Raw genomic sequence first — 21,264 nt, 5'->3', positions numbered from 1 at the left:
TAAAGTGAACACAATTTACAAAATTCAATGCCTTTACAAAGAATATGAAATTTCAATAGTTTCTCTTGCAGTCTAATTATTGAATAAGCAATTAAGCTAATTTTCACTGAATTTATGAAATGAAAATCAACTAAACACTTTAACCTAATTTTGGAGATTTGTAACGGGATTAGTTTTTAAATGGCTGTGTGATAAAGTCATAGTTCTACAGCAATTCAATATGTTTACAATAGTAATGATTTTACTTTTAAGATATACAAAGAAGATAAAGATGAGCTACTGTATGGAAATTGGAGTTAACAGACCATGTCTTAGGCCTCTAAGTATTATTCTTTTATAATAGTTATAGTTATAAGCCTAATTAATTCAAGAAAGAACTTGATTTTGTCAACTACAAGATTTTATCAGAAAAATACAAAGAATATTGGTTTGGATATTGGAGGAGGGGTGGAGGTCCCAAAGAGATGAGTCCCTAAGGTTTTGTAAAAAGGCACTTAGGGAATGAAACTTTAATACATAAAGAAAGGAGGTATAAGGTATAAGTGAGAAGCATATTTTCAACTCTGTAAGAATTAGAAATAAAAAATGCCAAAGATTGGCCTCTCTGGTCCAATTAATTATACAATACCCAGACTTCTCTTATTTCACCTTTAGTTAGAGAATTTTCTATAATTCCAAAGTTACAGAGCAAAGTACTGCTAGCTTTATAGACACAGCACTTCTCAGAGCCCCAATCTCCTTAATTAAGGAGTCTATTTTAAGACAAATCATATTACCTTAAAAGATAGGGATGGAAAGATATGTTTAGAGATACTGCTTGGAATGCATAGTAGAACAAACACAAACTAGGAGATGGTGAGTATGTTTCTTGGTCTGACTCTTACACCTCTCCCAGTATGACCTGGGACAACTCATCAACTTCTCGGAGTTTCACTGCCATCTGTCAAATGTATTTTTTTTTTTCCGATTGTCAACTCTATATAATAGAAACTGACAATTCACACGTGGAGAAATACACACTCCTTAAACAACTGATGGGAAAACGTTCATTCTCTAATTTTAAAACGCAATTTAAATCAAACCAGAGAAATCACTGAACATCTGCTAAAGAGTAAGAATTCCTTTTAATGATAATAATCCTTAAGAAGTAACGATAAAATTGGATTCACTCATGCAATGAGCTGCCTAAGATCAGATATTCTCTCTTCCTTATTCCCATCTAAATCTTTAATGCCTGGTGCACATTAGGAGTCCAATAAACAGTCATTAACTGACTATCCATTGGTGGGCTTGAAAATTGTTATTTGGGAATCAGTACGGTTACATGTAGCAAAAACCATGTATCTGGAATAGCTCACCCATTAGGCTGAAAGGTGAAGAGTGAGGGGAAATGGTTTATTCCAATCTGTCCTAACTCACCTCCACAGGCCAATAAACTTGAGTATTCTTTACCAGGCAGAGGAAAAAGAAGACACGTCTATTTTTACAGGGGACAGTGGGCCAGAAGGTAGTGGTACCAAAAGCCCCTCTCTCTAATCTCCCAATCTGAAATCTAAGGTGAAATACTCTTACTGCCCAGGTGTCCTCCCTCGGGACATGGGCCAAAGTGATGGCTCACTCTGGACTGAGGTTTGGTTGCCACAGAACCCCAACTTCAGTTGATTATTCAGAAAGGCAAGAGAGTCAGATCGTTGAAACACACAGTACTACCCACCTTCTTGTGATACAGTCTGCGAACAGGACTGTATCTTCGGATGATGACGGGTTCCCAATCAGACGCGGGGGCCTGCTTCTCCTGGTCCAGCACCTGCACACAGCAGTACGCACTTCCTGCCTACTTTACTTCCACAGACACATCATTTGAATCAGAGGTCTAAGTCATATTGCTTCAATTGCTATCTCTTGCTTGGCGATACAAGATTTAGTCACATTGGGAACTAAGGGACTGTTGCAGTCCGTAGGCATTGACTTGTATAAGGCTTTTTGTATAAGACTTTTGTTTTTTATGACAGAACTCGCCATTCATAAACGTGCTGACATGTTTGCTCTCCTTTCCTCACCTCCCAAAGTGGGATAAGCACAAATGAAACTTCTTGGCTGTATAGGACTGTCACAAGCTGCTCTCACCCTTTGACCCAATAATCCTACCCCTAAAACTTTGTCTAAGAAAACAGTTCAGAAGAATTGAAATGTCTAAAACAGTAGTGTTTAAGTAGAGGGTAGTTATTCGTGAATGTTGATGGAGATGAAAAGGGAAGATCAAGGGGATACTGGAGTTGCTGGTTTGGAAAACCGGATGTTGGTGCCACTCGCCGACACAGGGAGTGTGGCTGACATCATGTGGCTGGTAGGGGCACAGCCAGTGTGTGTGCCGTGTGGTTTCACCTGCCTGGGTGTGGGAGTGGGAGAGGGCCTTTCACACTTTCATAATTCATATGAATTCATATTTTCATAACTGTTCAAAGCAAATAAAGGTGACAGTTCAATATTTTGTTTTCTAAACTGGCATTCTCAGCACCTATGCCTGAAGGCCATATCCACCACCACCGCCCCCCGCAACCCTGGCCTGTTTTGGACAGGTTTTTACATTTTTTTTACAAAGCTGTTTTAAGCAAAAGAAGATGCTACAGAGACCATATGTGGCCTACAAAGCCTAGAATGCTACTCTCTAGCCCTTTACAGAAAATGTTTGCTGACGGCTGATTTAACCCATCATTGTTCTTTACTGACATGCTTGTAACTTCAAAAGAGACTAAGGAAGACAGAGCTGTTCAATCTCCCTTCACATAAAACTCACTTGAAGTGATACTTTTTAGACATCATTGTATGTCTTCTTCCACGCTGCCTTCAAAAACTTCCCCTGGCCAACACCACCCCAACTCGCGGCGCTTTCTACTTCTCTGTTTTCTGACTCTTATCAGCTTCGGACTCAAAAGTTATGCAACCAAACTGTCTACAAGACGGGTTCTGGATGAGGCCATCAACAGCTCTCCCGTGAGCAAATTTTGAATTTTAGTGCCTCAATATTTTACCTCCTCAGATATCTTTTTATTTTTTAAGCTACGATAACCCTGATAGCTGGATGTCACTTACTAGGCAACTTCAGCCAATATACTGCAGACACATGTAATATAAATCTAGATTTTCAGTCGACACTTGCAGTTTTTCTATTTTGCCTATCTATGGGTTTTTAAGTGGGTTATTGTCTTTCCTCTCCCCACTTAAAACAGCTTAGTTCACACTGACCTAAAACCTTCTGCTCTTCAGAAAATCAGTTTCCTTAACTTTCAGCTTTTGAGGTTTCTCAACTTCAGAATTTCTCCATGGCATTGGATTATCGTTCAGTTTTGCTGCAATAGTTGTTGACTTAAAGGATAAAGTTAATGTTGGGGTAGTATTCTTATTAAATAGATTATTACTCAAATCTATTTCTCTCCAACACAGAATTCAGCTTTCTCAGATGGTTTGCTTTAAAATACACACACAGAGTCCTGTGAGGAGCAAACAGAGGCTGTTCTACCAGTGTGGGTTACAAAGAGCTTCGCACAGGGAACACGCGGGGGAGGCTTAAGGATACGGAGGACTTTGCCAGGTGATGCGGTGAAAAGGCAAAGAAACCTTAGGGTAGACTGCTGAGATTTGGCTCTCCATACTCTAAATTTCCTCTGGTATCATACCTGATTCACCCTCAGGCCTTGTGGTCTGGCTGGGGCTGATCCTATCAGTGCAGAAGAGTTACCATGTCAGGCCTGAGACTGCTGTCCTTAGAAAGGTTCGCCTGCAAGGTTGGCCCTTCGCTGACATGTGGGAACTTAAAATTTTGAGAAGTTTCCGATGTTCCCTCACTGAGAAGAGTGGTTCCCTGCGCACAAACTGCCCAATGTGGTTGACGCTAAATACCCGCATTCCTTTTAGAAGGCTGGAATTTTGGTGTGCCCTCTGGCAGAAGACGCCTATGTGACCAGCCTCCTGATGAAAACCTCAGACACTGAGTCTTGGTAGACATTTCACATGCCGTCATGATTTGATGCTAGGAAAATTAAGCATGCCCTGGATGACTCCACAGGGAAAGAACTCTTGGAAGCTTTTACCTGACTTCCTCTGGACTTATTCATGAATGCTTTTCCCTTTTCTGATTTTGCTTTGTATATTCTGATATAATAAATCAAAGTCATAAGTCATAAGTATGACTATATGGTGAGTTCTGTGGTCCTCCTGACAAATCACCAAATCTGGGGAAAGCCTTGGGGCTCCCCAACACACTATCCTTTGCTACATGTACGGACCCTGATAGATGCAAGCCAATCAGCATACCCACAATCTCTAGCTACAGTGATCAGTTCAGGGATTGGCTTATAATCAATGACAGCTAGTGAGAGCAGGTAAGGTCTTCACTGGGGCTTTTGGTAGAACCCAGTGGTCTCTCTTCTGCTGGTTGATTTGAGATGCGACCACGAGGCTGTACCTCTTGGCTGCCACCTTGTGACCACAATGAGAATAACTTGGAGCTGCCAGGGTTGTTACCACATGGAGCCTGTGGATAAAGTGGGCAGAGAGATGGCCTGGATAACACTGACTCATTCAATGATCCCCCTTCAAAAATCTACCCATCTAGATTTTTTTCTGTTATATGAAAAAGTTTTATGCCAATTTGAATTGGTTTTATTACTTGCCACTGAAAGAATCCCAAATGATGCAAACTTGAACCATGCTAAACAGTCTGACAGTAAGATGACCAAGTAGGAATCATCGCAGGTTTCTAAGTTGGGAAGTCACATGTTCAGATGTGTTAACCTCTGGAGGGAAGTGGGTGGCAAGACGGTGGTAATGAAAGACTGGAAAGCAGTTGGAAAGCCATTAAAATGAGCTATCAAGTACGAGGTACTAGGGTACAAGTACTTGGGTAGGAGTGGCATAGAGTAAAATCCTTAAATATTCAGGAAATAGAAGTGATAAGAGTTGGTGAAGGACTGGATATGGGGTGTGAGGAAGAGAAAAGTCAAGGATAACTCTGGTTTCTTAGTTTAACTCAGCAAAAGGTGATGTTCTTAACTAAGACAAAATAAGAAAAGATGCACATTTAGGAGTGGAGAGGAAGATCACATGTTTATTTTGAACATGTATCTGCAGTAACTACACTTGACCCTTGAACAATGGGAATAAGGGGGTTAAGGGCACCAACCCTCCATGCATTCGAAAATTCGTATATAACTTTACAGTGGGCCCTCAGCCCGCCATATCTGTGGTTCCATATCTGTGGATTCAACCAACTATACAAATGGAATAGTACTGTAGTATGCATTTATTGAAAAAAAACCCGAGTATAGGTAGAGCCATGCAGTTCAAACCCACATTGTTCAAGGGTCAACTATATATGACAACAGTCTAGTAATCATTTGGCACTGTGGGTGGAACTATGGAATTATGGCAAGATCAGAGTTGAAGATAATAGACTCAGCGTTATGAATACTCAGGTGATGGTTGAAGATAAGGCAGTAAATGAAATCACCCAGGAAGAAAACACCTACCAAAAAGTAGAGAGGGCTGAAACCTCAATCAAAAATTCTGTAAAGACAGGTAGACAGAGGAAATTACCAAAGAGCCAAGCAGAAGTCAGGGAGATTAACCCATAGGTTCATTTAAGAAGGTAAAATATTTCTCACCAGAGAATAAAAGGGAAATAAAGAATTAAAAAGGATGGTGCGGGCTTCCCTGGTGGCGCAGTGGTTGAGAGTCCGCCTGCCGATGCAGGGGACACGGGTTCATGCCCTGGTCTGGGAAGATCCCACATGCCGCGAGGCGGCTGGGCCCGTGAGCCATGGCCGCTGAGCCTGCGCGTCCGGAGCCTGTGCTCCGCAACGGGAGAGGCCACAGCAGTGAGAGGCCCGCGTACCGCAAAAAATAAAAAAAGATGGTGCACTCAACATGATGGTACACAACATGGTATAATATTAAATATTACAAAAAGGTTAAGGAGCATGAGGACTAATAGGAAGCTACTAAATCTGGATACCAGTAGCTCTCTGACCATTAAGATTGACAGAGATGGGTTAGTAAGGTAATTAAAAGGTCACTTTCTTAATATGCTTTAAGCATCTAGGGTATATATTCAACAATTTCATTCATTAATATGTAGTGGCATTTGATTAACTTTACTATGCTATTTCTATTTGGAAGGACACTAAGCTGTTCCAAGCGCAACTATAAAAGACAAACATTAAAAGACTGCCATTTGGTTTTTTTAAATTCAACTGGCATAACAATGAATCACCCTAAATTAAATTTATGTGAGGCAGTAAAAGTAGTTCTTAAAGGGGCATTCATAGAAATAAATGCCTATCTTAAGAAACAAGAAAAGTCTCAAACAACATAATTTCACACCTCGAGGAACTAGAAAAAGAAGAACGAATGAAGCCCAAAGTTAGTAGAAGAGAGAAAATAGCAAATGTTAGCACAGAGATAAAGGAAACAGAGACTAAAAAAATCTACAGAAAAGATCAATGAAACTAAGAGCTGGTTCTTTAAAAAGACAAACTAAATTGAGAAACCTTTACCTAGACTGACCAAGAAAAAAAAGAGAGAAAACACAAATAAAATCTGAAATGAAAGAGGAAATGTTACAATTGATATCACAGAAATTAAAAGGATCACAAGAGACTACTATGAATACCACCAATAAATAGGATAACCTAGAAGAAATGAATAAATTCCTAGAAATGCACAATGTCCCAAGACTGAATAATGAAGAAATAGAAAACCTGAACAGACCAATTACTGGTAAGGAGACTGAATTAGTAATATCCCAACAAACAAAAGTCCAGGACCAGACAGCTTCACAGGTGAATTCTACCAAACACTCAAAGAAGAATTAATACTAATCCTTCTCAAACTCTTCCAGAATTAGAAGAGGAGAAAACTTTTCCAAACTCATTTTACAAGGCCAGTATTACCCTGATACCAAAACTAGACAAGAGTGGCACAGGAAAATTACAGGCCAATATCACTGATGAACACAGATGCAAAAATCCTCAACAAAACATTAGCAAACCAAATTCAACAATACATAAAAGGATTATAACCATGACTGAGTGGCATTTATCCCAGGGATTCAAGGATGGTTCAACACCTGCAAATCAGTCAACGTGACTCACCATACACTAACAAACTGTATGGATAAAAATCATATGATCATTTCAATAGATGCAGAAAAGCAGTTGACAAAATTCAACATCCATTTATGATAAAAACTCCATTTATGATAAAAGCAAAAATAAACAAATGGGACCTAATCAAACTTACAAGCTTTTGCACAGCAAAGGAAACCATAAACAAAATGAAAAGACAACCTACAGACTGTGAGAAAATATTTGCAAATGATGTGACCGACAAGGGCTTAATTTCCAAAATATACAAACAGCTCATACAACTCAACAACAAAAAAACAAACAACCCAATCGAAAAATGGGCAGAAGACCTAAAGAGACAGCTCTCCAAAGAAGAAATACAGATGGGCAATAAGCACATGAAAAGATGCTCAACATCACTAGTTATTAGAGAAATGCAAATCAAAACTACAATGAGGTATCACTTCATACCAGTCAGAACGGCCATCATCAAAAAGTCTACAAATAATAAATGCTGGAGAGGATGTGGAGAAAAGGGAACCCTTGTAAACTGTTGGTTGGAATGTAAATTGGTGTAGCCACTATGGAAAACAGTATGGAGGTTCCTTATAAAACTAAAAGTAGAGTTACCATATGATCCAGCAATCCCATTCCTGGGTATATATCTAGAAAGGACAAAAACTGAAACTGGAAAAGATACATGCACCCCAATGTTCATAGCAGCACTATTCACAATAACCAAGACATGGAAACAACCCAAATGTCCATCGACAGATCAATGGACAAAGAAGATGTGAATATATATACAATGGAATACTACTCAGCCATAAAAAGGAATGAAATATTGCCATTTGCAGCAACATGGATGGACCTAGCGATTATCGTACCGAGAGAAGTCAGACAGAGAAAGACAATATTATATAATATCACTTATATGCAGAATCTAAAAAAAATAATACAAATCAACTTATTTATAAAACAGCAACAGACTCACAGACATAGAAAATAAACTTATGGTTACCAAAGGGGAAAGGAGAGAGAGAGGGACAAATTAGGAGCACAGGGTTAACATATACATATCACTATATATGAAACAGATAAACAACAAGGATTTACTGTATAGCACAGGGAACCATATTCAATATCTTGTAATAACCTGTAAGGGAAAAGAATCTGAAGCTGTATGCCTGAAACTAACATAATATTGTAACTCAACTACAGTTAAATTTTGAAAAAAAGAAAGTTATATATTTGGTAGATTTCCAAGCATTATATGAAAGTAAAGAATTTCCAGCAAACGGGAAGGGAGAAGAAAGAAAACTATTTGAAAACACAAAGACCTTTATCTTGCCTTAAAGCAGAACACTATCATAGCAAAGTATGAAAATGAATAAATATACGAAAATTCATGTTAAAATTGGGATATCAATAAAGAGAAGAGAAAATAACAAAACAAACTGTAAAAGGCATCAAAGTGGCCTCTACTCATTTCGTTTTCCTTACAACTTATAAATGCCATCACAATTCTAAAGAGACTGGACTTGAGTGAAAGTTTTTTATTATGAAGACATAGGTCTAAGAACAGAAGGATGATCATGTACCAGCTTACAGTTCCTTGTAAAAGTAATAACATGAAAAATTAGTAGAAAATGAACATCTGAAAAGTTATCTGTAATCTGAAAAGGTTAAGCAATTTCCCCTGTATCTTAATTTTGACCATTTTTGCTGACTCACTTTTGCATATTTAGTTGAAGAGAGTATTTAATTTTTCTATTGTAATTAATAACGTAGTATGTCCTTCAGAGCTTGGCATATTCTTTAAGAATCATCTGAAGCTTCTGGCTCAACATGATGTTCCCTCTGGCCTTCAGTCTGCCACTAAAGAATGCCTGGAAAGGAGAGAGGGAAAGACAGAACCAGCCTTTACCATGTCACATTGTATTTCTTTTTTAAAAAGGTCATTGCTTAGACTGAATACAATTGAGTTAATAACTCTGGACAACAAAGGCAACTTTTATCTAGCAATGATAGTTCAATGATTATAGATCACACCCATATTTTTAGATATCTAAGAAAAAATAAAGACTCCTTGTGTATTTTAGAAAACCATAGAATAATTTATCTGAATTGACAGATCTGGGAATTCTGCTTCAACCTATGCTTCTGGCTTTAGCCTATATTCTTAAATGTGAATTTAAGACCATATGAATAAAAGGCTTTACTGTATTACTAACAATAAAAACACTGAGTTCAGAACTTTCAAAAGTAGATTTAAAATATTTATTATATCTTCATGAAACAGAGGGCCATATAATGGCAAAATAAGATAGTGTAACAAAGTAGTGAATAGATCCTGGGCTGTAGCATCAGAATGCCTGGGTTAAAATCTAGGCTCTGCCACTAAATGCAAGGTGAGCTTGGACAAATTACTTAACCTCTCTGAGCTCTGGCCTCCTTATCTATAAAGGGCATGACAACAGCACCTAAATAGCAGCTTTGCTGTATGAGTTAAATGAAACAGTGTGAAAAGTGCTTAGCTTAGCATTCGACATGTGGAAGGAGCTATTAAGCTCATTATTACCAAGCAAAAGACTATAATGTCAAAACACTAAGAGCTCCTGTACCACTTTTTTTCTGACCTGACAATAGAAACTTGTGCAAGTTCTCCCCCCGGTGTCAAGTTCCCTATCAGTAAGATTAAAATGATAAAACACAATATAGCTTACTGAGAAAATAACATACGGAATATGAAGTGAAAAAGAAGTCTCTAGATTTTTAGCTAGATTGAAAAGACAGTAATATCCATGTACATGTAACATGACAAAGCAGCCTCACAAATAAAATATCACTTGAGAAGCACAGCCATCAACCTGAAGTGGGCATATCAGCAAAAAAGAAATTCAAAAGCTTAAAAACCTACTCAAGGCCACAGAGCCAACAAAAAGTGGGCCAAGACTGAACACGGGTGCTCTCTGCTTAATAATGTCTCCTGCTCATTAACTAGCAACAACTTAATTTCAGAAGCGAATCCTTACCAACTGGAGGAAAAGCAAAACCTGCTTAAACTTTTTATCCCAAAAATACTGCAGGAGAATTTCATTCAATCAGGTTCAAGTGCTAAGCATTCAAACTAGAGACTGGAATTTTAAAACTAAGACAGCTTTCACTGTACAGTTACAGAAATGATGGTCTGCGACTCCTGCAGAGTCAGTTCTTAGACGGGCTTGCCAGGTGCTACAGTCTGAGAGGGACTTACAACCTAAAATAAAAACACCAAGTTCCGGGCTTCCCTGGTGGTGCAGTGGTTGAGAGTCCGCCTGCCGATGCAGGGGACACGGGTTCGTGCCCCGGTCTGGGAGGATCCCACGTGCCGCGGAGTGGCTGGGCCCGTGAGCCATGGCCGCTAAGCCTGCGCGTCCGGAGCCTGTGCTCCGCAACGGGAGAGGCCACAACAGTGAGAGGCCCGCGTACAGCAAAACAAAACAAAACAAAACACCAACTTCCTTGAAGTAAATATACCAATATTTGATGGTTGTTATTTGAGTGGAAGAATTTTGTACATAAATCTTTGTTCCTATCTGTTTTCTTAGGATAGATTCCTAGAAGAAGAATTACTAAATCATGGCATTTCTTAAATAAGTTTCTTGACCATGCTTCCATATCACCACAGTTTTCAAACTGTGCACCTCAGTGCACTGGGGCACCACACCAAACTCCAACAGACACTACAGAATATTTTAAATTTTTGAAGGAAACACAGTGACATTGGTGAAACACAACATGAAAACTACCCTTGTTTGGATCTAACTACTTAATAAACTGAACCATTAGGTATTTCTTTTGGCCTAGGAGTGCCACACAAAAAGTGCTGAGACAGTAAGTGGCCATAAAGGAAGAAAGTCAGTGAAACTCTGCCATAGTGCTTTCCAGAAAGACTGTTAAATTAATATTCCTTCTAGCTACGTGTGAATCCCCTTATCCCAACCTTAATACCGCTTTCTTAATCTTTGAAAATCTGAGGCAAAAATGACATGCTTTAATTTGCATGTTTTAGATACTGGGAAAAATTAATAGTTTTTCTCATGTATGTTAGTCATACCTATTTCTTTCATTAATTACTGGTTCATGTCGTTTGCCCATTTTTTATATTGAGGTATTTGTGTTGTCCAGAATTTTTATAGGTTATTAACACCAATATACTATGTATCATCATTTTATTTTTCCCCAGGTTTATGGCATATCTTATGGAGTCTGACATGCAGAAGTTTCTACATAGCCTAAACTACTGCTATTGAGCTTATGTTCCTTATTTCTATCCTTGCTTTAATCTACTCAAGTATTAATTGAGCATCTACATTACACTAGGCAATATTCTATGCTAGGAAAGAGACATCTCTCCCTGTTCTCATGGAGCTATCATTACAGTAGGGGAGTCAAAAAGTAAAATGCAAACAAGTAATTAAAGCCTGTTATAAATGCTATGAAGGAGGCTACTTAGATAATATAATAGGAGGGAACTACTTTGGATGAAACAAAGCCAGCCATGCAAAAAGATGGGAATAGAAATTCCAGAAAAGGCAAATAAATAGACATTAAAGGGGTAAAAATTGATGGAAAGGAACTAAGAGGAGAGGCAACGTAAATTGAATTAGCATTGTAAGTGATGAGGCAAGCAGTGCAGGATGAAGCTGGGAAGATAAGCAAGGGAAACTTCACATACAATATAATAATATGTAGCTTGGATTTTATCCAAGTGCAAAAGTAAATCTTGGAGTTTTTTATCAGGTGGAATGACCTATAATCTGATTCACAGTTTTAAAAGATTACTCCACCTCCTGTATGGAGAACAGTTTGGTGGAAAAGCCAGGCTAAAAGCACTAAGACCAGTCAGGAAGCCAGGTGAGAGATGATGGAGGCTTGGATCAGGATGATAACCCTAGTGATGAAGAGAAGAAAATGAACTCAGGATATGTACTGGAAAAAGAACAAGCAGGATTAAGGATAGAAAGGATACAGAGGTGAAGAAGGAAGCCAAGACAATTCTTATATTACTGAGCATACTAATTTGGGTAGATAGATCGTGGTGCCATTTCCTGAAAACAAAAAGAATGGGGGAAAAAACTAAATCACAAGTTCTAAGTTGGACATAGTAAGATGTGCCATCAGAGACATAAGTGAAGAGCTGGTTACACCACTATGGAACTCAGAGAAGATGCTGAGTGAGACATTTAAATCTGCAAGTTGTCAACATGTAGATGGCTCTAAATACCACAGGATGGATGAACTCATTTAAGAAGAGTGTTAGTTAGAGAAGAGCCCTGAAGTGAGCCCTGAGAAACACCAAAACTCAACAGCTGGGGGTAAAAGAGGAAGACACCAAAGGAGATTAGGAAGAGCCAAAGGTGGAGAAAGCAAAACAGGAGAATAAGGTATCATGAAAGCCAAGGGATAAGATTATTTCAAGAAGTTGGTGGTTAACTGAGTTGAATGCTACTGAAAGGCTGAGAAAGATGTAGATAGAGAAATATTTACTGGATTTAGCAATATAGGTCATCACAAGAACTTCACAAAAACATTATCAGTGGAGTAACAGATGTAGAAGTCAGATAAGAGAAGGCAGAAGAGCAGTCAAGACAGAATTTTTAAACCTTTGCTGCCCACTAAAGTAGCCACTAGCCCATGCGGCTGTTGAGTACTTGAAATGTGATTAGCCCTGGTTGAGATGTATTATAAGTATAAAATACACACTGGACTTTAAAGATTTTTTTTAAAGAAGGATATAAAATATCCCATTAATATTTAACATTGATTACATGTTAAAATATTTGAATGTATTGGGTTAAATAAAATATATTAAAATTAATTTTACCTGTTTCTTTTTAAGCTTTTTTAATTTATTTTGATTTTTTTATTAAAGTACAGTTGATTTACTGTGTTGTGTTAATTTCTGCTGTACAGCAAAGTGATTCAGTTATACATATATATACATTCTTTTTTTTATATATTCTTTTCCATTATGGTTTATCATAGGATATTGAAGAGAGTTCTCTGTGCTACATAGTAGGACCTTGTTGTTTATACATTCTATATATAATAGCTTACATCTGCTCACCCCAACCTCCCACTCCATCCCTCCCCCAACCCCCTCCCCCTTGGCAACCACCAGTCTGTTCTCTATGTCCATGATTCTGTTCCTATTTCATAGGTAGGTTCATTTGTGTCATATTTTAGATTCCATATATAAGTGACATCATATGGTATTTTTCTTTCTCTTTCTGACTTACTTCACTTAGTATGATAATCTCTAGTTGCATCCATGTTGCTGCAAATGCATTATTTCATTCTTTTTTATGGCTGAGTAGTATTGCATTGTATACACCACATCTTCTTTATCCATTCATTTGTCAATGGACATTTAGGTTGTTTCCATGTCTTGGCTATTGTAAATAGTGCTGCTATGAACATAAGGGTGCATGAATCTTTTTGAATTATAGTTTTGTTAGGATATATGCCCAGGAGCACGGTTGCTGGATCATATGGTAATTCTATTTTTAGTTTTATAAGGAACTTCCATACTGTTTTCCACAGTGGCTGCACCAACTTACATTCCCACCAACGGTGTAGGAGGGTTCCATTTTCTCCACACCCTCTCCAGCATTTGTTATTTATAGACTTTTTAATGATGACCATTCTGACCAGGGTGAGGTGATACCTCACTGTAGTTTTGATTTACATTTCTCTAATAGTTAGCAATGTGGAGCACCTTTTCATGTGCCTGTTGGACATCTGTATTTCTTCTTCGAAGAACTGTCTATTTAGGTCTCTGCTCATTTTTCCATTGGGTTGTTTGTTTTTTTGTTGTTGAGTTGTATGAGCTGTTTGCATATTTTGGAAGTTAAGTCCTTGTCGTTTGCACCATTTGCAAATATTTTCTCCCATTCTGTAGGTTGTCTTTTCGTTTTGTTTATGGTTTCCTTTGTTGTGCAAAAGCTTGTAAGTTTGATTAGGTCCCATTTGTTTATTTTTGTTTTTATTTCTATTGTCTTGGGAGACTGACCTAAGAAAACATTGGAACAATTTATGTCCGAGAATGTTTTGCCCATGCTCTCTTCTAGTTGTTTTATGGTGTCACATCTTATGTTCAAGTCTTTAAGCCATTTTGAGTTTATTCTTAACCTTTTTTTTAATGTGGCTGCTAGAAAATTTTTAATTACTTATGTGGCTCACATTCTATGTCTATTCAACAGTGCTGTTTAGACAATTTTTTTGTGAAAAGGAACAGAGAAATGATATGGTATGCTGGATGGGGATCTGATATCAAGAGAGTGTTTGCTTTAAAATCAAGATGTTAGCTTGCCTCTATGCTGTGGGACAATTATGTAGTAGAATGGGAGAGAATGATGCAGAAAAAAGTGGAAAGGAGAAGAAGCAATGACTTTGAGTAGATACCTGGATGAGAAGTGAAGAAGTCTTTGACAGGAAGAGGGAGACTTCCTTCAATGTAATGTATAGGAAGAAAAGAAGACAGGTGCAGATGCTCACGAAATAGATCTGGTGATGGGAAAGTGAATATTTTCATTTGAAAGTCTTTTTTTTCTCCCAAAGAACATGAGAAAGATCATCAGCTGGAAATGAAAGACAGGTAGGCATGGGGGAGTTTTGAGAAGACAGGTATGAAATACTCATCTCAGACAACAGGAATGGAGGCTTAGTGGAAAATCACAGTAAGATTGCTAGACAGTGTGTAGAGACTATTTGAGACTTCTAATCAAAATTTTAAAGGGAAGCCAATTTGTCTAGTTGTATGGCTTTTCTCCTGGCGTCTTCATCTACTCAGGTACAGATGCAAAGATGGCAGAGAGTAGGGTTAAAATAGAGTGGAGTTTTCCAGGCAAATAAGATGAGAGAGGTACAAGGGAGATGAGGGTATTTTCAAGGGAGACACTCCGATGGACCATGGAATCTAAGCTGAACAAGAAGAGAAGACAGAAGGGAGCTGATGGGTAGAAAGTGGTGTTGTCAACAAACCGGAGGTCTATGTGAAGCTCAACAGTAGTAGCAGGAATAACAAAACAAGTTAATGAAACTGTAGGTGATGGCGTTGGAAAATGGTGATGTTTTGTAACAGATACTGGAAGTTGTACATATTATGCTCCCAATAAAGACAAAAGCTGATGTAGAATGGAGTAAAATTAGAAATAATATCAATAAACTAAGAGTCATCTGTTAGAGAAGTCACTTTTACAAATCCTGAAGGAAGCCATCAAAGTTGACAAGAGCTGATGCAGAGAGAGAGACAGAGAGAGACAGAGAGAGAGAGAGAGAGAGAGAGAGAGAGACTGTACACTGGGATATAAGGTCTTTGATAACTGAAGAATAGTGATGACAGATAGCACTGAGGTGAGGCAGAACATAATTGAGCCGAATGAGTTTAGAACACCCCTAATATTAAATTAGAACTTCTCTAAGGACTGTCACCAAGAATAATAAACACCTAGGTTTTCATCAAGTTTTGCTTCTGCTTTAATTTTTTTTACATTTAATTCCATCCTGTATGGTACTGACTAAGGTATATGGAATGACATAAAGCACTACCATTTCCTATGCAACTGCCCAGTACCATTCACTGAATAATCCATTCTCCCGCAAAGGTCTGATATTCCTAGCGATTATATAAATGTTTCTGTAAATACTACATTTAATCTTTATGTATAAGCACCTCAAATATATCTTAAAAAAGAACTCTTAATTAGCCACTCAGCAGCCACAATGACCTTTAAAAATCAGATGTCACTCCACAGCTCAATAGCTTCCTATCACACAAGATCTAAACTGTCTTGCCAACATCTACAAGGTCCTGTGTGATCTACGCCATGCCTACCTCTCCCTGTTCGCCTCCTGCCTCTCTTCCCACTGGCCTCCTCACAGTTATAGTATCCAATAAGCTGAGCTACCGGTGCCTCCAGCCTTGGTGCTAGTTGTTTCTTTAGCCTTATGGCTCCTTCCCTCACTTTGTTCAGGTCTCTATCAAGCCTTTTTGGACATCCGATCTAAAATAGTTCCTCTATCCTGTCACACTCTAATCCAGGGGTTGGCAAACTACAGCCTACGGGCCAAAACCAGTCTGCTGCCTGTTTTTGTAAACAAAGTTTTACTGGAACTCAGCCACATCCATTTGTTTACATATTATCCATGGCTACTTTAACTCTACAATGGCAGAACTGAGTAGATGCAACAGAGACCGTCTGACCTGCAAAGCTTAGAATATATTTACTAGGGGACCCTGTACAGAAAAAGTTTGCCAACCACTGCTATAACCCATTACTCTGACTTATTTTTCTTCATACCTGAAATTACACTTCTTTTCCATTTCCCTCTAGAACTAAGCTCTACCCAGAAGGGGCACTGTCTTGTTCAGCCACATCGAGCACCTGAATAAAAGGAGGTACTAAATAAATTCCTGGGAAGGAATTAACTGAGGACTCACTCAGTACCACGCATTATTCTAAGCTCTTCATGTATATTATTGGATTTAGTTATCATAACAATCCTATGCGATTATCACAATTCATTTTACAATGAGAAAATTGAGGCTTAGAGAGTAGGTGGCAGAGCTAAGATTCAAACTTAGATTTATCTGATGCCAAAGAACGTGTTTTTAACCACTATACTACTTTACAATTCTTTTAAAATTAGTCTTTTTATCCAGGAAAATTGAACATTTTCTCCCTTATTCAAATTGCTCCATTCCTTGTAAAGTTGCATAGTTTTCTGCAAATAAGCCCTGTGCTTTTTCTTGTTAGGGTAGTCGTTGGTACTTTGTAGTATGAGTAGTGATTACAAACAAATTTTTAAAATTATATCCTCTAGTTGGTTTTGCTGCTATGTGAAAGCTATTTTTAAATAATTATTGTGCATTCAACCTCTTGTTTGAACTCTTCTGGTCTAAGAATCAATCAGTTGATTTTCGTGGGATTTCTAGCTACATAATCATTCATATTTTCTACTCCATTCTAATTGCTACATCTAATTTTGTGTGTTTGTGGACTAGCCATAGGTTTCAGAACAATATTACCTCATAATGGCCAGCAAAGGCACTCTTGTTTCAATCATGATTTTCCACTGAAACGTCTCTAAATGTTTTACCTTCAGTAAGACACTGGCTACTATGTTCCATCCTTCTATTTCCAGTTTTCAATGACGATTAAGACAAGTTCTTAATTTTATATATCAGGAAAGAATGTCTAATTTTATGAAATATCATATGGTTTTTCGACTCTGAACTAACAATATATTAAAAGGTCTAGATGTGGGTTTTACATTGTTTATCTGCTAAAGAATTCCATCCAAAAATTTAATTTTAAAAAGTATCAGTTGAAAAACTCCATTAGAAAAATATATGAGCTGTCAATTTGAATACTGCTATCAACTCTGCCTTTCCTCAGAGTTGCAAGATATCTGTCTTATAAATCAGAATTTTGGAGTCAGCCAAAAAACTGCAATTTTCAAATAGGAAGCAATAACGACAAATAAATGAACATTTTAAGAACTTTACCTTCTGAGGATCAAGCTTGCCCAAGACTACTTCCATGAAATCTTCATCTGAAAGCGTGATGGTTACATCAGCAGAATCTCTTGCAGGGCCTTGATACACTTTTCCAGAACCATTTTTTAGGTCAATAGCTGGGAAAAATAGGAAGAAACAAATGTCTGTCATTTTTTTCTTCACAATATGAGAATAAAATAAACCAAATAAATGCAGACAGTTTTATAGTTTCCAAGTTACTGTGGTACTTATTCTATTGGGTTGGCCAAAAACTCGTTCGGGTTTTTCTGTAAGATATGGAAGAACCGAACAAACTTCTTGGCCAACCCAATACATTTATATATTACCTATCACTTAGAAAAAAATTTTAAATCCTTGATTTTTTGAGATGTCCTCTTTATAAAGAATATGATCTTCAAAATAGTCAAATCAATAATAGTTTTTCTTCATTGAAGAAGTTTATACAACAGAGATATTTGAAATGTGAATCAATGTAGAATAATATAAGGAAGTTAAGTGGTTGGAAGTTATATGGTTAAGGCCTTTAGATTCAAATAAAGACTCTGTAGTCAACAAAGGAAGAAAACTGAATTTTAAAACAACTGCATATTGGTTGGGGTGGGGGAAGGGAACACACACTCTAATTACCTTTCAAAAACCTGAATTCATCAAAGGTTCTGTCATATGAATTAAACAACAGTCAAATTAAATTTTTAAAAGTATTCTAATTAGTTTGCTATAATTTATTTATAAAATGTTTATTGCCCTAATTGTTGTGAAGAAACGCTAAAATTAAAATCTTTTCCCTTAAATGTTTTTGACAGAAGGATTAAGTCTCCCAGAAACAGGCTGGGTAACTGGAAAAACTATTAGATTTGCCTTCATTGCTCTCTATACAACACTTACAGAGCTTTATGTTAAAGTTACATTTTAGAAAGTTTTAATTGTCTCATATATGACTGAGGCCAGTCATCCAGGAAGGTAATTCCACTCATCCAGCTTCAGCCTCTTGAAAGTGCTTTCTCTGCTACTGCGAAGAAGCTATGATTGCATCACTCTCCCTAAAAGTGTCAGGAAACTCCCAATTTAGGATCAAGGAAAAGCTACACACATGTAAGCAAAACCATGCATTCTGCTTAGCCAAGCCCTACTCCAAAGAGAAAATTAAGTCACTCCCATTGTCCACAGAAGAGAATCTTGCCAACTAAACTAAAAAATAATAACATGACTATGACGGTTACCTGGGAAGGAGTAAGAGTGAGAAGGAGACCTTTTTGCTTTTTATGCTTCATTCACTCACTTCATTGTTAAGTTTCTTCTAATGGGTGTCAGACAATGTACAAGGTACTAAAAGTAAGGCATGAAGAACAAAGGCTCTGTTCTTATTGGTACACACATATTACAAATGTGTTTTTATGTATTATTTGTATAGTTAAAAAGAAAGGTAGAAAAAGAGAGGGAGGAAGGCAGGCAGGGAGGGAGCAGGGAGAGAATAACGGGCAGGGGTCAGAGGGCAGAAAGGAAAGACTAAAGAAAAGCAAACCTCTGGCATTCAACAGACATGATTTTAATCCTTCACAAGTAAGTGTAAGGACCACTGTATGTACTAGTCTTGCTCAGGAATAAAACTGGACTCACGCATCTTAATACTTCAGTGTGGAATAAGTCTGTTAGCTAATGAAGGCCCTTCTAATGAAGGGCTGTCTACCTGCCCTCTCACTCACTTGGTTTTATGTGCTGCTTCACAGCCATGACTCTTATGAAGCAATAAAACATTTTTTCTGTGGAAAGCTAATAACTAGTGCTGGTAAAAGAAAAGGGGGCTAAAATGGGGGAAGTTCTTAGCAAGAATACAGAAATTTGGGGTAAAGGAGTGAAACTCCCCATTCCACAGTGGCTCAAGTCATGGTTACAAATGGCTCCTGCAGGAGGATCGTCATCCACCACCATCACCTTAGGTTTACAGATCCCTGTCAGGTCATGGGTAATCTAATTGAAATGAAGAAACAAGCTATATGTATTTTCTTTTTGTGTCAGAATGTATTTTAAAAGCTTTATGAATTATTTTAGCTCAGTATTTATATAATCATTAATGCACTGAAAAAGTCCAAAAAATTTCAGTTATACTTTACAGAATTTAATGGGGGAGGGAAAGGTGTTAGATGAGAACATATATTTGGACTTAGAGACCTTTGAAGGTTTTAGAATATACACCTTACAAATTACAACACTCTTACCAAAGTGGGTGTACAAGGAACATACCTCAACTTAATAAAAGCTATTTATGACAAACCCACAACCAACATAATATTCAATGGTGAAAAGCTGAAAGCCTTCCTGCTAAAAATCTGGAACAAGACAAGGATGACCACTCCTATTCAACATAGTACTGGAAGTCTATTCAGCATTCAGACAAGAAAAAGAAATAAAAGGTATCCACATTTGAAGGAAAGAGGTAAAACTGTCATTATATGCAGATGACATGATACTAAATACAGAAAACCCTAAAAATTCCACACAAAAACTACTAGAACTGATAAACAAATTCAGCAAGGTAGCAGGATACAAGATTAATATACAGTTGTATTTCTTTACACTAACAATGAAATATCAGAAAGGGAAAGTAAAAAAAAAAAATCCTTTTTAAAATCGTATCAAAAAAATAAAAAACTTAGGAATAAACCTGACCAAGGAGGTGAAAGGCTCATATGCTGAGAACTGTAAAACACTGATAAAGGAAATGGAAGATGATTTAAAGAAATGGAAAGATATCCCATGCTCTTGGATTGGAAGAATTAATATTGTTAAAATGGCCATACTACCCAAAGCAATTTACAGATTTAATACAATCCCTATCAAATTACCCATGACATTTTTCACAGAACTAGAACAAATAATTCTAAAATTTATATGGAACCATAAAAGACCCAGAATTGCCAAAGCAATCCTGAGGAAAAAGAACAAAGCAGGAGGCATAACCCTCCCAGACTTCAGACAATACTATAAAGCTACAGTAATCAAAATGGCATGGTGCTGGTACAAAAACAGATATACGGATCAGTGGAACAGAAGAGAGCCCAGAAATAAACCCACACATCTATGGTCAATTAATCTTTGACAAAGGAGGCAAAAATATACAATGGAGAAAAGACAGTCTCTTCAGCAAGTGGTGTTGGGAAAGCTGGACAGCTGCATGTAAATTAATGAAGTTAGAACACACCCTCACACCATACACAAAAATCAACTCAAAATGGCTTAAAGACTTAAGTATAAGACATGACACCAGAAAACTCTTAGAAGAGAGCATAGGCAAAACATTCTCTGACATAAATTGCACCAATGTTTTCTTAGGTCAGTTTCCCAAGGCAAAAGAAATAAAAGGAAAAATAAATAAATGGAACCTAATCAAACTTATAAGCTTTTGTACAGCAAAGAAAACCATAAACAAAATGAAAAGATAACCTCCACACTGGGAGAAAATATTTGCAAACAATGCAATAGACAGGGCTTAATTTCCAAAATATACAAACAGCTCATACAATTCAATATCAAAAAAAAAAAAAAAATCAAAAAAATCGGCGTAAGACCCAAATA

General features: G+C 37.4%; 1 protein-coding gene across 6 annotated transcripts in view; it reads right to left on the bottom strand.

Moving 5' to 3' along the window:
• HSD17B4 (hydroxysteroid 17-beta dehydrogenase 4) overlaps positions 1–21,264 on the bottom strand; it is a 144,687-nt gene that overhangs the window by 44,661 nt on the left and 78,762 nt on the right. For 2 of the 6 annotated variants that reach the window (XR_016392751.1, XM_089909218.1), the window contains exon 23: positions 17,680–17,807. Coding sequence is in view for 3 of the 6 variants with exons in the window: in XM_089909218.1 (XP_089765344.1) it covers positions 17,680–17,807 (128 nt within the window). In the remaining 3 variants the exon portion in view is untranslated. Of the gene's footprint in view, positions 1–3,652; positions 9,014–17,679; positions 17,808–21,264 lie in introns of those variants that run through there. The other 4 variants (XR_016392750.1, XM_022590549.3, XM_089909219.1 and 1 more) reach the window with 4 other exon arrangements.

The sequence above is a fragment of the Delphinapterus leucas genome, chromosome 3, assembly GCF_059928025.1.
Source record: "Delphinapterus leucas isolate spDelLeu-1000000601 "Yukka" chromosome 3, BTC_Dleu_Yukka2, whole genome shotgun sequence".
NCBI classification, from domain to species: domain Eukaryota; kingdom Metazoa; phylum Chordata; class Mammalia; order Artiodactyla; family Monodontidae; genus Delphinapterus; species Delphinapterus leucas.
The sequence above is the reverse complement of the archived record's forward strand: the minus strand, read 5'-3'. Positions and strand labels throughout refer to the sequence as shown.